This window comes from Anser anser (genome assembly GCF_964211835.1).
Source record: "Anser anser genome assembly, chromosome: 1".
NCBI lineage: Eukaryota > Metazoa > Chordata > Aves > Anseriformes > Anatidae > Anser > Anser anser.
The window spans coordinates 94,285,598-94,309,200 of record NC_139720.1 but is presented as its reverse complement, the minus strand read 5'-3'; the positions used below and the strand labels follow the sequence as shown (position 1 = coordinate 94,309,200).

The 23,603-nt window shown below is 39.6% G+C and overlaps 1 protein-coding gene across 3 annotated transcripts in view; it reads right to left on the bottom strand.

Annotated features, from left to right (window-relative positions):
- The window catches only part of IMPG2 (interphotoreceptor matrix proteoglycan 2), a gene marked incomplete at its 3' end in the record, with an annotated part of 56,688 nt that overhangs the window by 22,878 nt on the left and 10,207 nt on the right, over positions 1-23,603 (bottom strand). For all 3 annotated transcript variants that reach the window (XM_083819421.1, XM_083819420.1, XM_083819422.1), the window contains 5 exons: positions 20,888-21,054; positions 12,382-12,413; positions 12,212-12,235; positions 3,178-3,227; positions 2,653-2,744 (listed from right to left, as the gene is read on the bottom strand). In XM_083819421.1, coding sequence (XP_083675547.1) covers positions 2,653-2,744; positions 3,178-3,227; positions 12,212-12,235; positions 12,382-12,413; positions 20,888-21,054 — 365 coding nt within the window. The remainder of the gene's footprint in view (positions 1-2,652; positions 2,745-3,177; positions 3,228-12,211; positions 12,236-12,381; positions 12,414-20,887; positions 21,055-23,603) is intronic.

Here is a 23,603-nt window from a genome sequence, read left to right as displayed (position 1 = left end):
GGAGAGAAGGGAGAAGATAAGAGGTGATTTAGTGACTTTTTTCCTCTGAGTGTTTTTTTTTTTTTCCTGAAGAAATAAATCCATTTTACTCACTGCAGACCAGATTCCTACCTATCCTGGATTTACTCTAAGTAAAAAGCATCCCCAGATATATTTGCATGTAGATATGGTCCTGTCAGCAGTCAGCACACTCCATTACTCAGCCAGGGTCCAAACATCCTCTTTTAAGTGGGCCAGAAACTTCTCCAGCCACTGCAGACCTGGAGGTTTCTCTGGCCCATGATGTGGCAAAAACTCTGAGCTCCCTCCATAAATGCTATAAGGACAGCAACACATCATGGCATGACTGGTGGGCCAAACAGATGGCATGATGAATTTATTTAATGATGTGGAAACTGCAGTCCAAAGCACAGCATGCTTACTTGAGTCACCAGCACACCTTTTGCCTTATGCTGTAATGGAGTTCTCAGGAAGCCTCAGGGACAGAAATGACAACTAATGAGACAATCTAGTAAGCAAGACAATTTTATAGTATTCTCGTATTGCTGTTAGTTCTGTTTTCCCTTTGCACATCTTTGCTCTAGTGCACCGTTATCTAGTTGAATGGAGTTACACACAGAAAACCAGCTGGTTCGGACATTTATAAGGCAATTTAAAGTGCAAATGTGGATACACCAACAGGTCACCTGTGCCTAATCAGCAGTGGGCTGACTTACCCAAAATGTACCCATTTATCACAAGGTTCCTGTTTACTATCCTACTTGGAAGACAAGTTACCTTTGCCAAGTTCTACATTCCACGTGTCCAGGGTGTACAAACACCCTGGGATGTTCAGCTTTGGGAACTACCACGGCTGCTGCGAGCAGCAGTGAATTCCAGTCCAATTTTCATCTAACTTCAATCAGTGAGCAACACAGGAAGAGCACTTCCTGCTTAGTTCCCTGGCATTTTACAACCAGGATACTATTTTTTTGTGGTATACTGAAAGGCAAGAAAAAACAGATCTTGTTTCATGGCTTTATTCTAGAACAAAAATTTGGAATTTGCAATTTGAGGGGGAAGGCTGGTGTAAGTTAACAAGAATGTCTTTGGCTATTTACATGCAACTGTTGCTTTTTCCCTATTAAAAAGGAAAAAAATGAGCCAGCAAAACACACTTTTTCAACAAAACTGCAGCCTGTATTATGTATGGAGCACGAAATGGAGCTCCACAAAGTCTAGCTGCCACCTGTGAGCAACTTGTATACCATTTAGGGCCCCTCCAAATTTTTTTTACTTCTTCCCCACACCTTTTTTTGACTAAACAACTTTGTTAAGAACCAGAATAATTAGCACCCTGCTTAAAGCTAGTTACTATTTGGCAAATATATAATTAGCTTGCCTGTATCTGCTGCTCTTACATGATTGTTTGCAACTCCACGTAGTTTGAATCATTTATCAATCCCCCAGAAACAAAAGTCCAGTCAACACGTGAATGCAGAAGATGAGCTTTGCTCACTCTTGGTCTTGTAACCTGCAGTGCATTTTGGCTGTTCAGAGCAATGATGACGTGTGAGGTAACTGTAGAGAGTGAAAGCACTGTAGGCAGCAGCAATCAAATTCTGGGTTCTTTCTGATTTACTGAGTGGTCTTATTCTCTGCTCAAGCAGTTCTGTTTCAGAAAAGAATAATGGTGTACATGGGACCAAACCACACGTTTGTGGTACATAAATATAAAATCTGACCCTGGACTTGAGTCAGAATCTGTCTGCCTATTTCATACTCAGTGTTTATCCCTGGAATCACAATATCAGATCTCAGCAGTCAGCTGTGAAAGCTCTAGAAAAAAGCACAGAGTTTGGCCCAGCTTCGTGTCATGGCCGTGCTAAGTTACAGAACAGTGCACAATTAAACTCAGTACCATAAATCAGCTTCTACTTATATGCAGCATGTGCAATTTTGTAAGCTTATCAGTAAATCCAGTGAGAGTTTCACACTTACATAAAAACAAGTGCCAGCTGATGCATACTACTCGTTTGCAAAAGTTTCTTCAGGGGGCATGTAGGCTGACAAGTACCACAGTTGGAATCTAGAGTTCGGGCTTAAATTTTAATCCAGAGGAGCTGTCTCCTGGAAGCAAATGCTTCCCTGGGACCTATTTGGTGGTCAGCACTTTTAAAAGCCAGCTCGCTTTTACAGAGACATTTCAAGTACTTGCTCTAGGCTTCCCTGTGTTAGAGTTTTGTTTTAGATATCAAGGTGAGGGTGACTGTAAGACAATAAATAAAAATTCATCCATGTCAGCAGGGGAAAAGAAGCAGGGAATCAGAAGGAATCTTCAAGGCTATTCAGGCTACCTCTGCTGCCTTAGGCAACTGTACCACTCGGACCCTTCAAAAACTAGGACAGCAATTTGAGGTGCATTGTGTTTCCACAGGAATAATAACACTTCACATTCTTTGTGGAGATTTCAAAAGCCCTAGACATTCACTGTCTAGTCCTACGTCACAATCAAAATCTTCACTTGATAGCTCAACTGATTTGTTCTCTCTCACTGAGGGGGAAGCTACACGGCAAAGACACTGCAAATGAAAGAACACCTACCCAGGAAATTATTTAAAAGTTTCTAAGGTTCATGCCCTGCTTTTATGAAATCTTAATAAAAACACTCACAGTTGTGTCTGCATCTTCAGTTTCATGGATGGTACCACCTGCAGGACTCTCAATGGAGACCTCATGAGGGGGAGGAACATTGGCAGCTGCATCTGAGTTTGCAAGAGAGCAGTATTATTATTTTTTCTCATGTACATGTAGATACACACGGGCTTGGCAAGTGTAAACTAACAGTAACACTTGATTCTTATTCCCATCATCATGACAGAAATACCACAGAAAACACCCAAAGAGCCTCAGAAAAAGCATCAAATATGCTAGTCAGAATTGAATGCTAATGTTCTAAGAGGATGTATTCTGGGGAACAAGAAGTAAGTGCAGTAAAAATTGCACAGAATTAATTTCTCAAGTAGGCTTTTCGATTCATTTCATCACAAAATAACAGCAACGTATAACCTGATCACCAGATCACAAACAGTATTATTTGGAGATGGAAGAATTCACAACTCTTTCTCGAATCCACAAGCCATCAGGTTGTCCCATTTTCAAGTAATCAGTCTTGACATGATTTAGATGAAAACTGACCTCTCAGTGTGGTAACATCAACATCCGAAGCTGGAGTTGGAGTCCCACTCCTGTTAAATAAAAGTAAAACCAAAAATTGAAGTTGGACATGGTGAGATAGATCCATTAGTTTTTTATTGCCCTATGATTCTGCTGTAGCACCAAAAAGCATGTTTGCAGAAGAAGTTTCTCATGGTACTACTTTGCTGATAACTTCATAAAAATTAGGCTTTGCAATATTTTAGCTATCTTTTGCAACTCAGATACCAGGTCATGTGCATCTCTGGGGATGCAAACTTCCTTTCATTCCAAGTGACCTGGAGTCCCCTTTAAGAAAAAAAAATGCTTTTGGCCTTCTAGTGGTTCTGTAAATGAAGCAAATGCAAAGACCACAGAGATAAAGCAAAAAGTTACCTGTAATGTTCTATAACTCCCCCAGTTTTAAAAGTAGCCTACAGTACCCCAAAACATCCCAGCTGTACTGAAATCACTGCAAGAAGAAGGGTCCATCATGACTTTTACCCTGCTTATTTGGAAAACTTCAAAAGCATCAGTTTCCAATTATTATTGTCCAATTACTACATTCACACACATACAAAACAATGCCAGGCCAAATATGAGAAAGGAAAACATTTCAAGTAAAAATCAGATGAAGACTGTCAGCTTGAGGAAAAACCAACAGCTCTGACATGGCTTTAACAGTAAACCCAAGCACCTTGGAGCCAATTCCGTGAGCCCTGAGTCAAGTTACCAAGAACAGGAGACACATTGTGTCAGAAACGAGTCTTTCCTGAACGAAGAAAAAAATATTTTTCAGGCTTGTTATATTTTCAATATATACAGCCCAATTCATGAGATTGGAAACTTAAGTGCTGCAGAGAAATTGAAAACTAAATTCAGAACTCCAAATATCATTGAAGCTCACTGCATTGAGACATTTCTCCCATTTCTACAGGAACTCTTTTTGTTATTTGTAGACATACTTGTACTATAAAATAAACATTGCAGCAAGAAGTCTTCACTGTAATGTATGCAAGTGCTTATACTATCTGAGCCATGTTTTCCTAGCCTTGCCAGGTTTTTGAATCACATACTAGATTACTGATCTTGCTGTCTGCCTTCAAACAAAACTCAAACCAAAATTGATGGGTATTTTGCCTCTTTCAGGATTTATAATGAGTCTCTGTATAACTTCAAAAAACAAAGGGTTCCAGCACCACCCAGACAAACACATCCAAAGTTAGATACTGAGATACCTGGACATAAGCATATGACAAGACACGACAGTGAATTCACGTCTCAAATTTTGTTCCCCCCCCCGCCTCTCTCAGACATGCAACACTTAACAATAAACAGATTTAAGATCAATCTGGTGATTTTTCTATTTAAACCAAGAAACTTGGTTTCCCATCCTTTCCCAGGAGGCATAGGCTAGTCCTGCACATAATGACTACCAATGCCAAACTACAGCAAGTTCAGAGAATATTAAACTGTCAGGGTGAGATCTACATAACAATGAGAAAATATTAATAAAAAATAAAATAAATAATCTCTAGGTGAACACAGCAGAAAATACTGATTCAAGAGTTTAAACAGTACCTTCATATATTTTCTTAAACAATGAAAGCCTACAAGCTCCATGCAGGCTTTGCAATGGCCAGTTATTTGTGTCTGTTTCCATCTCATGGACAGTGTTACCTGTTTTCATCCAGGCACAAGGTAACTCCCTACCAATTCTTTGACAACATCAGAAAATCTTGGAGTGATTCCCAAGAGTGGTAAGGCAAATTTTACTAGAAAGCAAGCATAATTCAGGCAACATACTCTCTTTGCTGTTGACATCACAGGTACAGTCACAAGTAACTCATTCAGAAAACATCAGTTTCTTTCTGCTAACAACAAATAATCAGTAAAAGGATTTAGATTTTCTTAAGAATGCTGATTTTATTTTAGAGTTTCCTTATTTATTTATCATATTAGAACCAGAATCAAAACTATTGCTTAATTTTCTTTGGTCAGATGAAATATTTTCCAATTCAACTCACTTAGTTCTAAAGGACATACCACTCTTACAAATTACAATAAGTTTTAGATTACATCTCTACCAGTTTTACATATTTTACAGCATCAGTAACTAAAGCATTTTAGTGAATCATATTTAATGACGATATGTTCAGAAATAAATATGACACTGCTTTTCAGAAGAAGTGAAACACTGGGAATTCACTTAACACACCCTCTTAATGTAACTAAGGTCACAGAATAGAAACTCAACAAAAGCAAAGTGATGTGCAGTGAAACAACTCTGTTACAAGACTTGTAATAGTCTGATCCACTGAAGGGCTCAAAGTCATATAAGCACATCAGCTAAGGCTTGTATCAACGCCCATTTCTTCAGAAACGGACAGACAGAAACCTGACTTGCTGTGGCAGAACAAATCAGGTTCTGAGCTCAGCCTGAGGCTTGCAAGACTCAATTCGGCTGCCCACATGTTGGTCAGTGCCTTGTACAATTCATGGGGCCTCCAGGTTCTCCTGACCTGACCCAGAAGGCACAGTCGCCCACAGATCCCACCATGTTATACCTGTCAGATCTCTGCAAGGCATGTGCTGTCGCAGAGAGACTTGAACGGCTATTTAATCCAACTGAGCACCTAACTTCCTGAAGGGTTAGGCCTGGCTAAGGGCCAAACGCCCACTCAGCCATTCTCTCACTCCTCCTCCTCACCAAGACTGGGGGAGAAATTAAGATGAGAAAGCTTACGGGTTGAGATAAAGACAGGAAGACCATTTACCAATTGTCAGTGCAAGCAAAACAGACTTGGTTTTGGGAAAAATAAGTCATCTTAATGCTAATTACAATAGATCTGGGTAGTGAGGAACAGACAAACATTAAAACAACACTTTTCTGTGGGGAGGCACGGGGCAGCCCCGGCCTTGCCTCACACAGAAGCCCCATAGCCCCTTGCTACCACCTGGTATAATTTCACCTGCCCATGTACTGCAAGATCAATTTTAACAAAGTTGTTTTTTCAGGTAAACAATTTCAAAGTAAGCAAGAAAAAACAGGGAGGATGCTATGGTATAAACCACACTTTTGAAAGAAGAAGTTTGTAAGTGGAAAAGCCTAAAAGTAGTTTTCTAGAGTGGAGTACTACTTCTTAAGTAGATAACTATTTTTAAACATATTATAACACAATTTTCAGTGGTCCCAGAGCACTCTCCCAGTCACTGACTGGAATGATACTTAGAGAGGCTCGTCAGGAAAACCAGGCTACTTCAGTGCACCCAGCAGCAAAGCTTAGGCAGGTGAGCACGTTGGTCAGCTACACCAACATGTGCACTGGGTTAGCCATGGGCTGGGAACCACCAACAAAGCTGGGCCATTCGGCGACTGTGAAAGTGATAAAAATCCAGGGAAGGATACAGCCTTTGTCATTCAGAGCATAGCAAAGCCATCACCTGAAGCAGTAGCACGCCACGTGCTTTGTCAGCAAAGAATACATTCTTACTGAGCTTCTAAATACAGGCCCCCAAAGCCTAGCTATTTTTTGACAAAATTCTGCCTCGTAACAGGCTGAAAATTAAAAGCCAAGGGCTTAAATAAAGCCCCACAAAACACTAATCAATCTAATCACGTGAGACCAGTCAAGAACTGAATTTGGTCATGTTACCAGTTACCACTTTCTTCTCACAAGGATAAAAATACTGTTTTAAGAAACCATGCTATAACAAGTCTCACTTTACACACAAATTTGTTTTTTTTCTTTTTGCCTCTACTTCCCCTTAGTATTTTAATGTTTCAAATTAATTGATCTCCTTAAAAATGGCACTAATACTAGTTATCTCTGAGGAAGCCACTCAAAATACTTATGACAACACACATACTGATCCCCAGGCTTTGCTTTTGGCCATACTTAAAACAAGCAAGCCACACCAGGTGAGGAATTATATTCCAGCAAAAGCTTACGGTGAATTTGATAGAAATAGGTATGAAATGTAATTTCTATAGTCCTACCTGCATAACTGTTGCTCTGGACCACCTCGGCTGAGCAGTAAGCAAAATACGAGTACATACATAGAAGTACGGAGAGGCAGGAGGGAATATGCACAAGCAGATGTCTAAGCAGCAAAATGCACAACACCGCACTACATTTTGTTGGAAGAAATTACTAGTTTCAGATCACACTGGTGTGCTAGACACCTGGATCTAGGCAAATTTAGGACATGGCTCATAAGGGTCTCAAGTCTATCTGAAGGAAATGGTGCTTATGGATAGCCCATACATTTCAGTACAGCAAATACAGCTTGGAGATACAGTCTATACTGCCCCTTTTCAAATCCCCTTGCAAGTGCTTTTTCATGACATCAGTCACATCACATCTTTACTCAGGATGTTCCAAGTCCACCAAAGCAGAGAGAGTCTCATTGACCAACAGGCAATTGAAGAGCCTAAATAAGTCCTTATATGCAGCCACGTCATGTTATTAAGGACAAGCACCACTCTGGACCTGTCAAATGGTGCATCAGCAATACCATTCCTCCTCATGAAATTCTTTTAAGTGCATTAGTTATATCTTTCTCTGCATTTTTCTCTATATTTTTCCTCCAGGCTTAACTATCACCTCAACTCCACTGGTGAAGAATGTACCATCTTCAGATGTACAGCTGTACTACAGGTTACAAATATTCATCAACTTATTTAACAATTTGAATGTCCTAAAGTCTAATTTGCTATGTCAAGTATTTAATTTTCTTAAACGTTATTATTTCAATGATCATATTGAAAAGCCTTGCTCAAAGAAGGGAAAAAGTAACTTTATGGTCTGATTTTCTTCTTTTTAATCACAGGTCCTCGAACTAAGTAAGTATGCAGTTTCAGAAGTATTTTTATCCAAGTATGGAATGGATGACAGAGCCATGTATTTATATTCCTTCTCTTTTAAATTCTACATGTGCTTAATTTTTATTTAGGTTGTTCTTTAATTTTTACCTCTTTTGTTTTTAATTAAAGCAGAATAAATCTTTCATATTGCTATCTGACAGTAGGGAGCACAAAAGAAAATACACAACTAAAGAGGAGCAGCCTGGAAATCTTCACATAGGGTAAAGCTGTACAGATGCTCAAAAATTGTTGAAACAAGCAATATTGTTGCCAAGTCCAAATGCAGACAGAAAAGGAGTCCAAGTGTGTTTCTACCCGACTGAAGGCAGTTGAAATGATTCCAGCAAGGAAGACCAACACTCTTCTTTCATGGAGCCCATTTAGAGGAAAAAGTTCAAAATTTGAGTTGTTATGCCATCAACCATTGCTGCTACTGCCGATGAAGTATGGATCCTAAATTTGCCAATGTATTTCACATCAGACAACACAGACAGAAAGGAGGAGGTCTGGACATGATTTGTCATGCCTAATTTCACTAAGTCCAAATCAGCAAGTACCCCTCAGAAACGACAAATGTTTCTATTTATTTCATTTTATTTGACATTAATAGCCACTTCTGAGGAACTGAAAAATAGCACGTTATTATATTCAACCTTTCCAACTACCCCATACTCCTTGTATTTTCCTCCTTATGTTATTATTCATACAGCATTCACGAAACATTCTGACATAAAAGGTATGGTTTTCTACTGCAGCTTTTTTGTGCTACTCCTTTGCCTTCAGTTGATCCTCAAGATCTGGCTTTTGACTTTGCATGAATGAGACAGGATGACTCATGTGGCATCATTTCAGATGTCATGTTGCATCCTCCAATATTAACACAACAAAATCCATTATGCAAAGTCACAGTGGCCTAATGAATAAAGGAATATTAAAAGCCTTTAGCTGATGCAGTGCTCCCACATTTCTGACCTGGGCAAGACTCCACAATTTCCATTGGGCTGCTCTGTACAAATCTAGATTGTGTCCCATATGTTACTTTTCCTTTGAGGTTTTCTCCTCCCCAGTACTTAGTTTAATCCCTCAACTCCTTTGAAGGCCAGGCTAGCTGAGCGTTTAACCTACGTGAATGCAAGTGCAAGTCTTACAGGAACAAACTCCCATCCTGCTGTTACATAATTCTCAGTAATGCCGGATTGTGAGTTATTCTGGGAAGTAAACCACACAAGTACAAGACACCTTCCTGTAGGCTACACTAGAACTATCTTAGCACTTAACTAGCTGAAACCAACTTTTTACACCTAGATAGAGGCACAGCACTGACACCATGGTAGGATATTATGAGATATATTAAATTATTTAAGTCACAGCTTCAATTCTACAGTTGCTTATAGCTTTCAGCACAGTTACACTTTGATCTAGAAAGGTAGCGTAGTTAAAATGACCAGTAGATTTAAGGCTTTGTCTTCAGTTCCAGATCAGCTCTAAATTAAGGAAATGAAACCCAAGTTCTTTCACAGAAAAAAAAATTGGTCAAAGCACATAAAAATATGAAATATAGGCTTAGGGCTAGGTGTCCAAACTAGTACTTGCTTCTATGCAGTAATTCAAAAAAATGGAGTTCACCAGAGGACCTACGTTACTCTCCTGCTTTAGGCATCCTCTGGAAGCCTGTTGTCCCTGGCAATGTGCAAGCCTCACCTGAGCATTTCATCTAGATACTGAAAGCTGGTGCTTTAGGATAGTCCCTCCATCCCTTGAGACCAGGTCAATTTCCCGTTCTGACAGATGTCACAGCCAGGTGGTGAGACAGCCACTTTCAATTCACTGCCCTGCCCTGCACACATCTGCAGGACAAGTTTCTCTGCACATGTAGGTCAGCCCCCAGCCTCAGTGAGATCTGCTGGAGAAAAGCCCGTGGGTAGGCCATCACTGCACTGCCCAGGAAACAGCAGGACTGCACTCACATTTCTTCCTGTGCAGGAGGGACTTGACGCTAGACTTTCCTCACCATGCTTTAAAGACTGGTTGATCCTGGGTTGCAAACTTACTCTGATTTCTTACAGGAAAAAATTAAAAAAGGCCTTCAGTTTATTCTGATGTGTACTGGGAGGTCTAGCATATTTTTGCAGGCAGTAGTAATGTTGGCTGGTGGCAATGCTGAGATGACTCCCTCACTCCTCTTGATGGAGGATATCTGAGATATCTTCTACCCATGGCAGCCAATAATGGCTTCGTTTTTGCATGACCCTGACTTACAAACTTAAAAATCTTAGACCTTGTGGTGCAGAAGTGTCCAGAATGCTCTTAGAATTGTATATAAATAATGTTGCCAAGCTAAATTATACAAATTTCTTTCGTATGCTCCGTTATCCAGAGTAAATCTACCTGTTTCTAACTCACCGTTCTAGTCCTTTATCACTCTATACTATAAAACTACCATATACAAACACAAGTCAAACAAAAATTTTAACAGGAAAAAGACACAGCAAAACTAAAGTTTAAATTGACAATGATAACTAAGATCCCATCATAAAGCTATGAACAACCTGATGTAATATATATTTGGATAAAAGCAGTATTTTTGAGAGAGAAGCAATGTAGCTCCACGATTAATTGATTTGGGTAAAACTTGCCAATTGCTGGAGCCCCTTTAATGTCTGTCACAAGGCACTCGATGGATGGCTTTTATATGAGTGCAACATTAATCACTCCAATCTACCTTTCAATCAAATGTTGGTCTTTTTGCATGGTTAGGATGTTTAGCCCAGTGCATATAGTGTCTCTAGATAAATTTGTGTTGACTAATTCGTCTCAAATAGCTCTACATTTACTAGTTTTTCTGAACAATCCCAATGAGGGATATAGTGGCTTTGCAAATTCAGATTTCTTCTTCTTTTTTTTTTTTTCTTCAGAGCCTCCAATATTCAAACTGAGATAAATGCAACTCTGAAATCAAATTTGCTGATAAATAAGATGTAGTTCCATTCACTTAAGGAGCTGATCTAGAGAACAACTGATGCTAATGGGAAAGAAATTGTCCCATTAAGTTTACAAGAACAAGATTTTTATTTTTGTTGTTATTTTCTCTTTGAAAATAAAAGCATATAAAAGTTTGGTTAATGTTACATTCTCAGCAGAAAAAGTTCTGTACAGATTTACACTACTCAACTGACCAGTGGGCTTAGGAGAGTCCTCACATCAGAGAAGAGTTCAGCTCAACAGGACAGAGAAAAAAGAATCTTTTAGGCATTGCCTTTGCCCTTACATCTTATGTTATTAATTTTAATTTATAATATTGCGGTTAAAAAAATCATTATAAGAATAATTACTTTGGGATATCAGACTTTTTTTAAGATCTGTTAAGTGACTACCCTTTCCAGTAAATGAATTACTCATTTTTCATAGCTTCACAGGGTCTGTAAAGCAGGGAACTGAAGCTGCTTATTTTTCAGACAAGTTCAGCACTAGGTTGTTTGTGTTTGAATTGCTCTAAAAATAACCAGTTAGATTAAGTTCTGAGAATGAAGTTATAATAATTTGAAACGTTTTTCCTTCCAGTTCAAAAAGACAAAAATAACAGTTCAAGTTCAGGTTTGCTTTGGTAAAAAGAAGTCAAAATTCAGACTAGTTTTTATTTTTATTCCCTTGTTAAAAATGTGAGTAGCCCACACAGACAACTTCCTTGTGTTTTTAGAGCACCTTTCTTGAAAGTTTTCTGAAAAAGCATTTCAGAAACATTCCCCTTTTTTCTTGCATTTTGTAACGATGACCAGGTCTACCTTTGGGAAAAGTTCACAAGATAACCAGAACACTAACACAATTACTGGGGACACATCTCTTTCCCAAAATAGATTTTCCCCACTAAACCTCTTCAGGTAAATAGCCTGCACACGCACCTGACTGGCAACAAGGTGATGACATACTTAAGCGAAAGTACAAGCCCCAGATTGACTGGGATATTTTCAGCACATCAAGCATGCTAGGACAGCCTGTGAGAAGTTCACACGCAAGAAAGACAGGATTCCTCCAACATACCGAATACTTTTCTATAAGCCCTTGCACAGAGATGAATTTTGTTCATCTTGAGTTCGTTAATCAACTCCAGCTGCAGCAAGAACTAGAGAAAGGACTGATCAAGAGGCTATTTAAAAAGGGAGAATGACTTACCCACATGACCAATCAGTGCAGGAGCTGACAAGAAAGAAGAAATAAATAAATTAAATTAAATTAAAAAAAAAAAGAGAGAGAGAGAGAGAAAGGGGTTACAAAATGTCACAACTCAACTCTGCTATTATCTCCAGGCAGAATAAAATGCAAAAAAAAATGTAGATACTCACCCAGCCATTGCTTCCTTTGTGTAGGAGAGTTTCTGGAAAATAAACAAACAGACCCTAATTATATTTGAGAATCAAAAAGTGGAAGGAAGTCAAATGCAGTTTTTTTCCTCCTCTGTGCTAGAAGAATGATCTTTTCTTTGTTCTATATTCATTTGTTAGGTTCAAAATTTATTAATTAAGCTTTTGCTGAAAATAAAATGCATTTCCAAAATACAACTGAAACACAGCAACAGATGCTGTAAAGAACATTAGGTTTGTCAGAAGAAGCACTGCTTTTCTACATTTTCCTGCAGAAACAATGTTCTCTCAACATAGTGGAGGCTAGGAATGAAAACTTTTTCAGTAAGAGCTCTTAAGAAATACATTATTTCTGCTACTTGTCTATTGATTTAAAACCATCTTTTTCTAAGTACAGTTACAGCTTAAATTAATGTGGTAAGATTAATCTGAACACTTTGCTTAGGACTATACAAGTGACAGGGGTGACATTTTTTCATGAATTGGTGTATAAAGGCTAGGGCAGGGCTACACAGTTAACAAATTTTCACCAAAATCCTCATAGCAGTGATGAAATTGGTTCTAGAAAGAGGTCACAGGAGTTTCTGTGGGGTCCCCACAAGAAGTGGAGGAGATCCTGATCATTCTGCAGTGTAATGAGGGCTGATGAAGAGCAATGTTGTGTCTTGCTGCTGTTCTAATGTAGACAGAATATAAAATACTTACATGACTGTTGTCCACACAAAATTTCTGTTTCTCACTGCTTTCTGGGGAAAATGGATTGTTTGGTGGTTTATTGGGCTGGCTTTCTTTACACAATCAATGCAGGGCTAATAAAACTACTGGACTTTTGGTATTTTCAAGGAATCCAAGGAAACCATGCTCCGCATGGTGCCTGTACTCAGCTTCAGTGCACTGGGATATGCAAGGAAAAGAAAAACTGATTCCCTTTCTCCAAGCTTTTGGAAATTTATACACAAGAAGCAAGTCTTTTACTAAAAGGTATTTGTTCATTAAAAAAAGCAGTTTGTAAGTGCTACTGAAAACAAACCCAGTTATTAGGGCCCCCCATTTTTTTAATACCAACAGGTAGTCCGTAGTCAGCAGCTGTGCTCCCTAGGCCAGAAAGGCCACTGACAGCAGAGGTCAGTATAATCCTGATCATTTTGTAGAACAAGAAGGAGACTCCCCAGCAAGGGTTGTAATTGGCCAAAGCTCTGCTGTGGGGTTGTCTTAGGAACTGGTGCCACGCAGCTTTCTCAAGCCCAGGTCCCAGGACCTACCCAATACGTCTTGCTATTGCAAAAGCTTCTATCTGATTAATTGTAAGAAGAACTGACCAAACCTTAAATGCCTCATTATTATTTTATAACAGACATGACACATTTTGTCTCCACATCTACATTTTTTAGGCATCAAATTATTCAGTCCTCACCCAGTTTTGTAGTTAACTAGGAAAGCCTAATACTGCATGAATCAAATGACAGCCTCTTCACAACGTGGCTGGATTATCCCTTAATTCACCTCATTCAGGACAGAATATTCACTCCACGCAAAATCACCTCTTTTGTGAAATAAAGTAACTTTGATGGATTACATGCTTTAAATGACTAAATGACCTGTCTTTTCATCATTCTTTCTCAGACAAAATGTCCCACTGGATTTAACAACAGCTTTGAGAAATAACGGTAAAGATTGTCGCCCTTATATTTGCCTGCTGCCTATGCTGTGTAGCTTAATGCAAACAACAAAGAAAATGCACGAACTGCAAGTTACAGATGAGTTGACCGATGAAATATCAGACATCCATTAGAACCCATATGCCACTACAAAACTTGCAGAGAGATTATCATCATCTTGCAAATTATGTCACAGGTAAAATCTCAGTTTACAGTAAATTCAAAAGAAAAATACAATTTCAGTACCCACTCTGAAACGTAAGATTTTTTGTATAATATTAAATGTATGTTTTTTATTTTTTTTTAATTTTTTTTTTTTCAACTGGAAATGTGCAAATGAAAACGAAGCATCCCCTGTGGCTAAACTGGCACAGTCTGCAACATGTTGTAGTGATTGCCTTCCTCTCCCTTGAATCTCTAATTTGCATTCCAGTCTGGGGTGAGGGCAAACACTGATACACTTGAATTTTAAGGCAAATAGGCACCTTTTCCCTCTAATTAGAAGCCAAGAGCTCTAGAGTTCTAGTTTGGGCTTGGTTTCTCACTTAGTACAGAAGAGCCTTTGCCAAATGACCTCGCCTCTCTGACTCAGTTCCATCATTTGCAAGATGGAGTTACAAACATGCTCCTACCTACCGCGAAAGGATCTGTAGGGATTAATTAACATCTCTAACCTTCGAATACTTGAAGTCATCTATAAATAGTTCCACATAGCAGCGGTAGCCACACCACAGCTTGAAGGCTTGGCTTTTACTCAGTGAAGCTGCCTCTGGCAGATGCTTTGCATAAAATCCGTTCTCCTGAGACACTCATAACACAATCATACCAATTCTTCTAAAGCTGGAAGCTGAGTTTTGTGTCAGTTGCACTAGTGCTTACCCTTCTCAACACACTGCAGTTAGTTTTATTTAATGCAAAACTATCACAAAATTATTTAGAGTCCATACCGTTAAATAGAGACTAGCACAAACTCACATGCAGTACTGACCAGATGGATGAGATTCTCTTATGAACCTGCAGAAAAGCAGTTGTATCAGAGACTCTTGCCTGATCATAAGAGACAAACCTTATGCACAGGAGACAAAATATCTTTCTTGGAGGCAATTCCAGGCAGGAGAAAAGGGTGGAGGAAATGTCAAGGAGATCTTCAATAATCTCATATTAGTTTAATCCCATCTATGCAGGATTGTACCAAGCATGTTTGATTTAACCCACCTGTACACATCATTTGCCACAGGAACGTCATACCAAGAAATGATTCTTTCTTTGCCTGCCCTGGTTCCCCCCACAGCGTGCTGCAGAATCATGCTCTGACAGAGGCAAGGCCAAGGCATTAGTCGAGGATTCAAGGAGGTAGATAACAAAGTCCAGAACTGAAGCTGGTGTGAAAGACCAGAATGGATAGCAGTACTCTGTTATCTGTCAGACGCAGTCCTGACAGATAACGTGAAAATGTTGTCTACAGTGAGCAAAAGCAGAGAGAGCTGGAAAGCCTTAGTGAAATAGTTTTAGCCACATCCAACTTGAAGTGAAAGCTAGAGATCCATGGTAAGGTGTCAGGAGCTAGCTAAAGGTCCAGTCTGTCCAGGAGGAATCAACTGCACAGCAGAGGTGAACTCCCAGCATAGAAATGATTTCTCAGTGTGTCTTCGGCAATGCTATCTAGAAACAGGATGCAAAACAGGGAAAACAGCAACTCCAGATTTGCCAAGGAAAGGTGCTGATCAGACAAGGGTGATGAGGATGAAGTATTGTTTTTGAGCTTTGCATGCAAAGAGATAAGCATAGGCCTCACGGCTGACAGTTTCTGAACTGTGTCAGCAGTCAAGGGAGACTGAACAGCAAGATTTATGCTGGAACTAGACGAGAGTGACCACAGAGAGAATTTACACCGAAAGAGTTTTTACTACAGAAAGAGTTTAAGAGATGAAAAGGAGATGAGGCAAGATTCGCAGAAAGAACTGGGGTTTATAAATTTGCATGTGTGGGAAGTTTTGTGTTTTGTTGTCATTGTTTTATTTTAAAGTTAGAGAAGCTTACATCTTGCAATGCAAGAAGAGCCAAAGTCAATAGGAGAACAGGAGAACAATAAGTGTGGGGATAAGAAAGAAGGTGAAGGAAATATGAAAGAATGACTCAAAGGAGTGCGATGGAGGAAAATTTTTTGTATCCTTAAGCAGGCAGGGAGAGAGGAAGGGAGGGTGTTGAAAGAACAGCAGAGATCTGCTTTACTTTCAGGTTTAGAAGAACCTGGAAATACATAAAGAAAAAAATATTATGGTATCTCAGACAGTGATCAAAAAGATCCTGGAAAATAATGAAAACATCTGATTAAACAGTAAAAGACACATGGTTAGCAAGGAGGATCAGGCAGAACAGGCAGAGGAGAGAGAGCAGAAGAGGTCTTTCTGCCTCACAGGAACCTTAGGAAGACAAAACCACCTACTGCGTGAGAAGGTCAGAAACTACAGCACTGGGAGACAGCAGTTAAAAATGACTCAGATCAATGGGGTGCTGCCTCCTGTCTTTGAACACAACTCAGAATCCAGGCAGGATCAGATGCCGTTGCTACATGCCCATTTCAGCATGCTAAATGTGTTTTGCTGTGGTATCCTGGAGCATTTAGTCTGTGCTCCAAACACAGACTGAAATATACAGAGCTGCTGATAGACTGAAATGTACAAATGTACTGCTGAGTCAACACAACTGCAGTTTTTGTTTCCTGGCCCAGGAGCTTTCTGAGCTGACCTTTAGTAGCTAAGTGCCTCCCATCACTGCTTAGGGGATTCTTTGCTTTCCCGTCTGCCTTTTGGCTTTCAGACAAAGCTGTTTTACAAACTCCACTCTCTGTAAATGCTAGAAGAAAACGGAAGAAAAAAACCACCAGTTTGGTGTTTTGCTCAACCCTAACACCTTACAGACAAAGAAGTTTGTGTTGTTCTGCTGAGCATCTTGTCTGTGAAGACAGGGCACTGGTGGAGCCTAGCTTGGGAGCTCACTGCACACGCAGGCCACCTCAACTGCACTCCTGGTGAGCAGGTGCCAGCAGTTAAAAGGCACAGCAGAAGCACCAACAACTGGCTCACCCTTAATCCTGTTTACTATAATAGGCTGCATATGAAAATTCAGACCCCCGTTTTCCTTCCATGAGAAAGGTTGCACAGAATTAAAGAAAAACTTTACAAAGAAATAGACAGGGAAGCCAATTCTTACAGCTAAAAGTCTTTCCTTGGAGAATCCCCAGAACACACAAATTCCTCCCTAAAGAACAAGGAAGAGAGGTGTCAAAACAGTTCCCCCAGCTATTCCAGAACTGTTGCATTATTTCTGTAATTTATAAAGCCAAAAAATGTGCCCCGCACCTACATGGGTACCCAATGAAGAGATATCATAGCCCAGCTTTAGACATTCCTATGAATGTCTATTTCTCACAGATTTCTCATTTGGCTGCAGTGCTGCCATCTCACAGCAAAAAGCACATGGCTCTTGGGAAATCCGTAGATACTTCTGCTTGCTTTTCTCCCCTCTGAGATCTTTCAAAAACTATTTAAGCTTTTTTTATTAAAGAGTAGCAGAAGTGCTGCCTTCTGAGACACACCTCCCTTACCATAGAAACCACCTGATGACTGATGAGCATATCCAGTTACATAAGCCTTCACCTCCACCAAATTAGTCAAGCTTCTTTGACTATTAGAGATTGAACATTTTCCTGAAAAAAAAAAAAAAAAAAGCATGTGACCCGGGACCAGAGCTGCTCTGAGAGTTTGAAATGGAGTTCAGGCTGATAGCAGTAAGAATGTGCACCAAAAGTAAGAGAAATAGAATTGTTCTTTACTTGAACTAACCCACACTGCAGAGGACATTGCAATAGCTACAGGTGTAATTACCAGGGATTCGAGGAAAAGGTAAAAAATAAAACCACAAAGGAAGGCTAACAAAGTGTCATTTAATTGCACCACTCAACACAGAAAGTCTTCACCACAACAAAGTTACCATGAAAGCAATCATTTTGCTGAAAGCAAAATTTTTGCTTTATTGAAAGCAAAATCCATTGATTTTTTTTTTGCCTAATTTTCAGATATGTTGAACTCATTTTGAGAGGGAAAATTCATGGTACGCAGCACTTCTGAAAACTGATCTTCTTGTTACTATCTACCAAAAAGCATTACAGAAAGACACTCTAGAATAAAACTGCCAGAAACTGCCAACACACAGAATTCAAAAAAGGTTGCTGTGGCAGTAGCCAGTATATAACACCAAAAAAAAAAAAAAAAAAAAAAAAAAGGCAGAAATACTTTGATCAATTGCAGGCTTTAAACTAAACTGACCACGGATGATTCACAAGACAAAAGAGCAAAGGAAGATTAGAAACCAGTATTATTTAATGAAGCACCTAATGGCCAGATGAAGAATTCAGCAGGCTGAAGTGCCACCAACCATGTATGCTGCTCTTCTACAGTGCAATGCTGAAATGATTCTTCCTTTCAAGCAACTGAACTAGTGGACTATTCACACACATCATGTTACAGGGTACTGTGCATGCTGTGAAATGATGGCAGCCCTTAGGTGAGAAGTGCTTGGTGCTTTGTAAAATCAAGCCTAAGGAATGAAAAAACATATTTGGCAACAGCTGACCAAGCAAATGAATGAACATGCTGTAATGAGAGGATAAAAATTCCCACAAATAAGGCAAAGGCTTGGCCATGTAGCGTGGTCAACTCTGCTGGTGAAAGTGGCAAGAACAGGATAGGACACAGGGCTTTAGAAAGCGCACCTGGTCCCACAGGCTGAGCTGCGCCCCAGCTCTTAGCAACGCATTAAACTGGAGCAAGCAACTAGCAGGAGGAAGGATATTCTTAAAAGCAAGTCATAAGCGCTTTGGACTTAATATTCTGTTTGGACTGAATATTCTCAGAGCTGCTTTGAAGAGGTTTCCACACACTGACAAGCATGTTGTGCATAAGTGCCTATGAGAAAGAGTGACTCAGTACTACAGAGAGAAATTAAATCCACACTCTGACCTATATATTAAAAACTATACTATGAGACCTTTTGAAGCCGGCTGATCTGGGATGGAGTGGAGCACCCTCACCTTCAATCTGGCTCAAATTTAAATTGAGTGAAGGTGGTTGTTTTGTTTGGTTGGTTGGTTTTGGTTTTTGTTTGTTTTCAAAAAAAGTTGCCTGGTAGATTTGTGACATTCTGTGTGAAACACACTGGTGACAGCGTTAAACACCCGTTCACACAGACTAGCATCCCATTAGATCAGCCCATATAACAGTCACCTTTCACCAACTATGCTGAAATCAAATAGGAGGATGAGCAGACTTTTTCCATAATATTGCAAACCAGAAGGGAATATGTCCATCCACAGGAGAAAGGAAACCTAAATTACACTGAAATACCTGAATAAATCATCAAATACAGACCACTTCTATCTGTTTCCCACCATAACATTGGGCGATACCCAAATAGGTAAAGCAGGAGCAGAAAATTATATGCATCATCCTAATTTCTTTTAGTAAGTTCCCACTATAGATCACCTGTTTACCAAAATCTTACATAAAGCAATGATACACTTACTATGCACATAAAAAGTTCACATGAATTTTGTGTATCTCAATCTTTTTGCAGTCTTCTAAGGACAGCAGTACCATAAGACATCACAGAAGCAAACTTTGGCTAGCATCAACCTGTGAAGACTAGTAAGCAGGCTCAGAAAAAAATCTCTTCCCATTAACCACAGCAGTTTTCATACTCACATCCTCAGTGCTCATTCCTAGCACAAGAGTCCACAAAAAAGCAGAAAGGAAAATGTCAGCACATCCATACTAGCAGAACATTACTGATTCTATAGGATCATACATTTAAGAGTTCTCATGACTTTCATAAAACTACTCATTCATTAGGTTACAAATATAGGAGAAATTGTAATTTTAAAGAAGATCCATAAACCACCATACACTTCAAGACAGCCTTTTAACCAAAGAAATTAAGATATCTACTTTATCTTAGATGTGTACAAAACTAAGTGTTTAATTTTGTAGTAAGGACTTAACTTTAAAATTTAATTAATTTTAATTCACACAAACTCCTTAATAGACATCTTCATATTTCATTTGAGATAGGATTCTTTAGTTTAGCTTAATGCTCCTTTTATTTTCTTTAATCTAAAATAAGCTTGCTTCAACTGAAAAAACAGAATACACCAAGATATCAAGCAATTTATTAAATTCTTTTACACTTGTGCTCTGTTTTTAATCTCTGCAGCTTCCCATGGTGACAATGTTATTCATTGCCTTCATGGGACATCAGAGTTTTTTGTATGTGTAGTCACAGTCAGGCTGCAGTGCACAGACATCACAAACCTACAGCAACATACAACATCAAACAAATAATTTCACCATACATCTCAACAGCATCAGAAATTTAGCCCAGAACCTCTAGCTTCGAAGCACCACTTGAGCTGAAGGCATCCTTGTGTGCAGTTCACAGCAGGGAGCCTGCTACATGCTGCAGAGGGCAACGTGCCACAGCCTGCCTGAGGTCGTGCTGCCTTTTCAGACAAGGATCTGGACATCCTCTGCTTGTAAGAAACACCTATTGAAAGCAATGTTCTCTGCATTATTGTTGCTTTTCCACCAATCAGATCAGCTACAGCTTTGTGTTTGGAACTGATCTCTGAACTACAGACCCAAAAGATGGGAATATTTATGCCTGTATATTTCAGGTGCTCCACACATTGTTGCCTGCCGTAAGCCAAGCAGCTTTGCGCAATGGGACAGCATGCCCTTGCTCATGAGAAAATGCCAATGTGGCGCTGCACCTACCTTCACAATCAGACTTCGGTGCTCCTCAGATTGACTGAAGTTCCTGCCCATTTCAAAGATGCTCATCGTTCCTTCCTCACAGAGGCTCATCCAGGTGTGATACTCTTCACGCTCTGGCAGTCTATCCCAGAACGTCTTGAAGACCTCCCAGACTGTTTCCTGACACACTGAAGGCACAAGAAAGGTCCAGTGTTAGTACAACAGGAGTGCTTCTGTGGCACAGGAGGTCAGGATAATATGGTCCAAATGCTGTATGCTTTTCAGTACATTACTATATAGAATACAGTGACTATATAAATGACTTGTAAACGTGTAAGACATTAAATGCATCAACAATGATCTGGTGGATCTTCCATACTCATATTACTTCTCTCCCTGATTTTTTTACTGAAGTAGTTATTTCATTAAAGAAAAAGAGAAGTGAGCAAGAAGGACCACTTGCCTCCTGACAACCGTCAAGAACAGCAGTAGTTTGACTGAGTGAAACTGCCTTTGATCAATGAGGCAAATATTTAGAAAATTCAGAAATCCAAAATAGTAAGGCAAACATCCTCTTGGAAAGTAGAGCTGGATCTTAATTTGTAAAAGTGGTAGTTGCACTCAAAGCTTTAGAAGCTCAGTCAGTAACAATTCCTTTGGACTCAACTTCCCATAGAATTTAAGATACATTTCAGAAAAAAAAAAAAAAAACATAATTGCATTAATCATTGAAAAATAAGGCATTATGATGACAAAACAATATAATATGCTAAACTATAAGTCAATCTCTAACCCTATTGCATATATGCACTGAGAAAGAACTGGGTATCTGTGGCTGAACAGACAGCCTGTGAATTAAGGGTTAAATTATCTTGTATGCCAGCTGCTTTAATCTCCCTCTCTTGAATGTGCTCTTCATCAATCAGAGCACTTGGTCGCATACCACTTGCTTAAGCAAAAACTTCTCCCTGACCCAGGATAATTGGGAGAGATGAAGATTTATAGGATTTTCCTTGTGTCCTGGAAGAGAACAACGTTAAAAGGAGAAAAACTCTACAAATCACTTGCAGCAGACACCAGCTTGGAGTAACAGCAGACAAACCTGCTTTTCAGTCTTAATCTGATTTCACTAGTTATATATATACAGTTTGGCAGGGAGCACTTTGCATTAGGAGAAAGTCTTGACATCATAAGCAAGACCCTAGAGGACAGTGACCACGAATCTATATTCGGAAAGTCATTCTCGTCAATCAGCTTAAAAATATGCTCCAGGCTGCCAAAAGCAGTACCTTACTACTATTTCTTCTTGGTACTCTGTATGCTGAATTCCAAACTGGATTAAATGTACTTGTGTAAAATTTAACAGACAGGTCACATGGAAACATCCCTTCCTTCAACCACGAGAGGGACATTTTTCTTACATCCAATGATTTTATAAGTAACAACCTTAAGGAACTGTTTCATGTGTGCTAACACCCCTTAAAGCTTCACTGATTCTGGTGCTGTATGGCACCATGCAAAAAAAGCTCTTCTCTCCATTCCAAATTTCAGTTTATCAGAGCCGTTAAGACCATTTCTCCACTGCAGAACTCTACAGATACATAATTCTCTCTTATTTCCATACCCCTGAGCACATTCCTGACAGCTTTTCTACATGGAGATTAGCCTTGCAGCTCCTTGACATGAATGAATGAAGAAGAATACGGCCTTCAGACTGCATAATTACCTTTCTGTAATGTACTACTGCCCTAGCACCCCTCCAGCTTCCAGGTAGCTAGCTTTATCTGTTAGGCACAGTAATTGCGTAAGGAGTATTGGAGATACTTTCAACCAGTTTTGCTTATGCATCTTTATTAACCAGAAATAAATACCAAGTGTATAAGCATCTGTGTACCCTCTCACATCCCCCCTCAAGCTGTACCAGCTGCCTCAGCAACTGAGGAAGCCAAGGCCATGTTTCCGTACAAGTTTCCACAGACCTCAAGCAATGAACCCATAATCCTGCTCAGGGATTTCTGGATCCTGCTGTAGTATTAATAAGCTCCCTGAAGCAGAAGGACATCTGTAGTATCCCCTCTCTTCTAAGAGCTGGGTGTCCAGGAAAAGACAGAAGGCTAGTTTCAAATCCAGAAGCCTATATAACAGGTGATACCACCCTCTCTAATTTCTTTGTGGGGAACTTGTGCCCTGCATGCTGACTAATGAACTATTACTCCAGGTGCAATGCTGTACAGTAACAACCCTGAAATGAGATTATTCCCTGTGGCTGGGATAAGTCTTCAGCACACTATCAGCGAGAGACGAAGCCATGGCAATGCCTTGTGAATAAACTGCAGTGGCACTGTCTAACCCTACAGTTTTCAAACTGCAGTAGGAAAAGTACTGCTTTTCCAGTCACAAGTAATAGTTGGCAGTAATAGTTTTCCTTAATGCTCTTAAATAAATTTAATTTCTCTTTTTTTTTTCTTTTTTTTTTAGTGGATGTGATGAGACAGTACCTTGCCTGAATACAGGCTACTGCTATATGAACAGTTGCCCCAATCAGCTCCCAATAGATTAAGGATTTGTTGTGTGTCCATTTGCCTGGAATTAGACACTCCACTCAATTCCAATCCCAAAGACTTCTTTGACATCTGTGGGCTCCGAGCCCATTAATCAGATCTAAGCTGTTGGTATAGGGTCATATTTTTAGGGGAAGGATGAAAGGGGGATGCAGATAAGGGGTCCTCTCTGGCCT